Raw genomic sequence first — 4,472 nt, 5'->3', positions numbered from 1 at the left:
CCCATTTGGGGCCCCGCGCTAAAGTCCCTAGGTGTCAAAACAACTCTCTGAATTGAAGAAATTATTCCCAATCTGCAAAAATGTTTGAGACTTTTTGTTGAAATCCATTCAAGTATTAAGAAAAATTAGCATTTTGAAGCAATATATTGACTAACTTTCCCATTTTTGGCCCTGCCAAAATAATTGCCAACCCTAACTGATGAATGAGGCTTAAGTTTGTTGAAATCCATTTAGACAGAAAGGAAGAGTAGGGTTTTAAATCTAATTTCATCACCTCCCAGTTTGGAGCCCCGTCCCTCAACCCTGAGGGGTCAAATAAGAGTTATGATTTTTAGAAATGATAACCCTTACCCAATGATGCATCAGATCAAATTTGGTTGAAATCTATCCAAGTATGAAAGAGGAGTAAGGTTTTAAAGAAAAAGAAAGCACGACGCATGACGACAGACCAAGCACAATGGTTCAGGTCAAGATGAGATAATAAAAACACTGTCACGGAAAACAATTAAATCCTCAGAGTTTCAAACACACATTTAAATGCTATATGAGCAGAAAAACTACTTACGTTAAAAGTAAATGTTGTATACAATGTTTGTGCATCCCATAATTTGTGTTAGTAAGCAATGTAAACATATGAGGGCTATAATGCCTGTTACAACTTCAAACTACACATTTGAATTGATCAAGAGATGTAAAAAGGTATGAGGTCATCGACGGTATGAATTTTCCTTCGATACTCTGGTAACCTTTAACTTTATGTACTAAGTAAATCATGTATGTTGTTAATAAGGTAATAAACAGAGGTCCCTCACAGTATCCTGTACAGAAGTGCTGTATAACTTAAGTATTGTCTCATTTAAGTGTAAATAGATCTATTCATTAGAATTTCAAATGTGATAACACATACATGCTCCAATTAAAAAGCTTCCTTTCAACAAATGATTCCATGAATAGATTAGGCGATGAATGTCTAACGAATTATTGATTGTTATCAACAGAGAGCTAAACCTGAAAAATCAATCAAATTAGAATTTTTACAAAGTCCATTCCCAAGTTGTTTACAAATAAGAAGCAAGCATCACGATAACATATTTGTGTTGGATCAATGGTTTGTTGAGCAGATCAATGGTTTGTAGAACTGATACATGTCTTCTAGCTTTAGTCCTGAGATGGTAAATGGACATACTATTTATACAAATACACTGAGTCGTTCAGGATGGTATAAATATTCTTTGGGATCGCTGCTTGTGTCAAAGATAAACATCTTGTCAAACATTAAAGTAATTTTGATGAATTACCACTTAAAACCTTGGGAATGTGCAGCTTTAAAGCAAATATTTTATCACTAATTACAAATATATTCACCGCTACTTGATACAATATATTTCAGACTCAAGTACATTAAACAATAAATTTTTGTTGAAGTGTTACCAATCATCCTTATCAGACCTATGACACATGGTGGCCTACTCTGCTTTCATCTAATTCACCGATATTGTAAATATCATACTAAGTGTGTTCAATAGCTATATTTACATTTTCTATAGTTTGTCTAGATTGCAATTCAATGCAAACTGTGTAGTTTCAATTAAATTTAAGCTTAAAATTACTTCATCAATAATTATATTGCAGTTAGCTGAGGAGTAGTCATTGGTTTCAAATGAGTACCCATTTTAGTATGACATGCCTAATATTAACAGACACAGAATTTTCTTGAAATGTTTTAAATTATGCAGAGTGAGAACAAAGCAAGAGAAATATGGCCCAATACATTCAACTAACCCTTCATAAGAATCAATAAATCAATAAGACAGACTTATAACTGTAAGTTTCAAAATTATTTCTAATCCAATACTATTTGTTGACAATGCATCATACACGTAGTGTTTACAAATAGATGAACTAATGTAGTAGACATATTTGAGACACAATACATATGTAATAATCTTATGTTAATGAAATTGTACTATTGGTAACTGTTTCTGGTTGCTGTTGGCCATCGTATAACACTTGTACATAAGTTAATATAAGGAGAGAGTATTTCAAATGATTTTATATTTAAACATATTTAGTAAATATACAAAACTCTGCATATTAGCTTACGTTCTACAATTGTATGTCATTTTGTGACATCGTACTACTACATTTGTGCAAAGAAATGATGTCACGAACATGTAGATAGTAATACTGTGTTTGTATTTGATATTTTAGATGTATTGGACTGACATATATGAAAAAGAAAATTTAACTGAACAACATTTGCTTCTATAAAAATATTACACAACAGCTCATTAATTAATTTGCTTAAATTCATTTTCTATATATTGGCTGAAAAATCAGTTTAAAGTAAACAAGTGCCAAACAGTTAAGCTTGAGTGAACTTGATGGCATGATGCGTCTTTTTAAGTAAAGGCAAACTCAGTGTCAGTAAAGTTGATACTTAGGACTCATTAGTGATGAAAAGGACATAAAGAGTCGACCAGCGGGTCTAACTCTGTAACCATTGTATTCAATACACTCAAATAAATAGCACTTTTCAATAAAGTCAATTAGATACAGTGTATCCAAATATCAAATTAAACTGTATCATACAGCTGTTTCATCTTTTGAAGATTAAGGGTCTAAATTGGTGAAACTTCAGAGGTGATTGAGGAATGATCTAAAAAAATTTGAAGAACATTATATTACCAGGATCTACGAAGATGTATTTGCCAGAAGTCAATTATAGGTCTTCAAGTTTAATCTCGTAAATATTTCCCTTGTATATAGATTTCTCTCGTATTGTACATAAGTGAATTGTACCTCTAAACATCAATTCAGAATTACATATTCTTAAAATATAATAATACCTGGTAATATAATACAGCTGTCAGTCCTGGACTTGTCAGTGGTGCTAAGGGCCTAAATTTTAAAATCTAGAAGGTGATTAGAGAAAAATCAAGATTGATCTAGAGAAATACCAGAATCTAGATGGTTAGGTGCACTAGCCAAATAATTCAATGAGTTTTCAAACAATGTCAAGCACATGTGCAAATTCTGAAACAAACCACTATTCAAATGAATTAAAACATGTTGTGTGGGATAGAAAAATCATCATGGACTTGAGTCCCTCCACAGTGTTCACTCTATCTAAAAAAATTGTACACAACAATTGAATGTGATTATCAAATTACAATACTAATATATAATAAGATGTAGTATATCATAAGACATTAAGCTGCAACATACAGCTGCTTTGTCCCTGTACAATTCATCAGCTGCTTTGTCTTTGTACGATTCATCAGCTATTTTGTCCTTGTACAATTCATCAGCTGCTTTCTCCCTGTACAATTCATCAGCTGCTTTGTCTTTGTACAATTCATCAGCTGCTTTGTCTTTGCACAATTCATCAACTGCTTTGTCTTTGTACGATTCATCAGCTGCTTTGTCCTTGTACAATTCATCAACTGCTTTGTAATTGTACAATTCATCAATTGCTTTCTCCCTGTACAATTCATCAGCTGCTTTGTCTTTGTACAATTCAACAGCTGCTTTGTCCTTGTACGATTCATCAGCTGCTTTGTCCTTGTACAGTTCATCAGCTGCTTTGTCCTTGTACAATTCATCAGCTGCTTTGTCCTTGTACGATTCATTAGCTCCTTTCTCCTTGTACGATTCGTCAGCTGCTTTGTCCCAGTACAATTCTTCAGCTGCTTTGTCCTTGTACGATTCATCAGCTGTTTGTCCCTGTACAATTCATCAGCTCTTTGTCCCTGTACAGTTCATCAGCTGCTTTGTATTGTATGATTCGTCAGCTCCTTTTCCCTGTACAATTCATCAGCTGCTTTGTCCCTGTATGATTCATCAGCTGCTTTGTCCCTGTACAATTCATCAGCTGCTTTGTCCCTGTACAATTAGTCAGCAGATTTGTCCTTGTACGATTTGTCAGCTGCTTTGTCCCTGTATGATTCATCAGCTGCTTTGTCCCTGTACAATTCATCAGCTGTTTGTCCCTGTATGATTCATCAGCTGCTTTGTCCCTGTACAATTCATCAGCTGTTTGTCCCTGTACAATTCATCAGCTGCTTTGTCCCTGTATGATTCATCAGCTGCTTTGTCCCTGTACAATTCATCAGCTGTTTGTCCCTGTACAATTCATCAGCTGCTTTGTCCCTGTACAATTCATCAGCTGCTTTGTCCCTGTACAATTCATCAACTGCTTTGTCCCTGTACAATTAGTCAGCTGCTTTGTCCCTGTACAATTAGTCAGCTGCCTTGTCCTTGTACGATTCATCAGCTGCTTTGTCCTTGTACGATTTGTCAGCTGCTTTGTCCCTGTACGATTTGTCAGCTGCTTTGTCCTAATTTAAATCATCCAACATACATCAGTTTGCAGTTGGCCAAGTAACATTACACAAATGGAAAATCAGAAATAGAATTGATCCCAGTGATCTTACAGGAAGTTGGTCCCTATCCTGATAAAGTTCTGCCAT

The 4,472-nt window shown here is 34.5% G+C and overlaps 1 protein-coding gene across 1 annotated transcript; it reads right to left on the bottom strand.

Moving 5' to 3' along the window:
* Nucleotides 1-1,002: 1,002 nt before the first annotated feature.
* LOC132562853 (circumsporozoite protein-like) lies at nucleotides 1,003-4,472 on the bottom strand. The gene is made up of 3 exons (XM_060227628.1): nucleotides 4,437-4,472; nucleotides 3,229-3,726; nucleotides 1,003-1,008 (listed from the first exon to the last, which is right to left on the bottom strand). Exons 1-3 carry the CDS (start codon nucleotides 4,470-4,472, stop codon nucleotides 1,003-1,005), a joined length of 540 nt encoding a protein of 179 aa, XP_060083611.1.

Source organism: Ylistrum balloti, unplaced genomic scaffold (assembly GCF_031769215.1).
Source record: "Ylistrum balloti isolate Yb309-2 unplaced genomic scaffold, AGI_CSIRO_Ybal_v1 Utg371536, whole genome shotgun sequence".
Lineage (NCBI taxonomy): Eukaryota > Metazoa > Mollusca > Bivalvia > Pectinida > Pectinidae > Ylistrum > Ylistrum balloti.
This window is presented reverse-complemented; position numbering and strand designations above follow the sequence as displayed.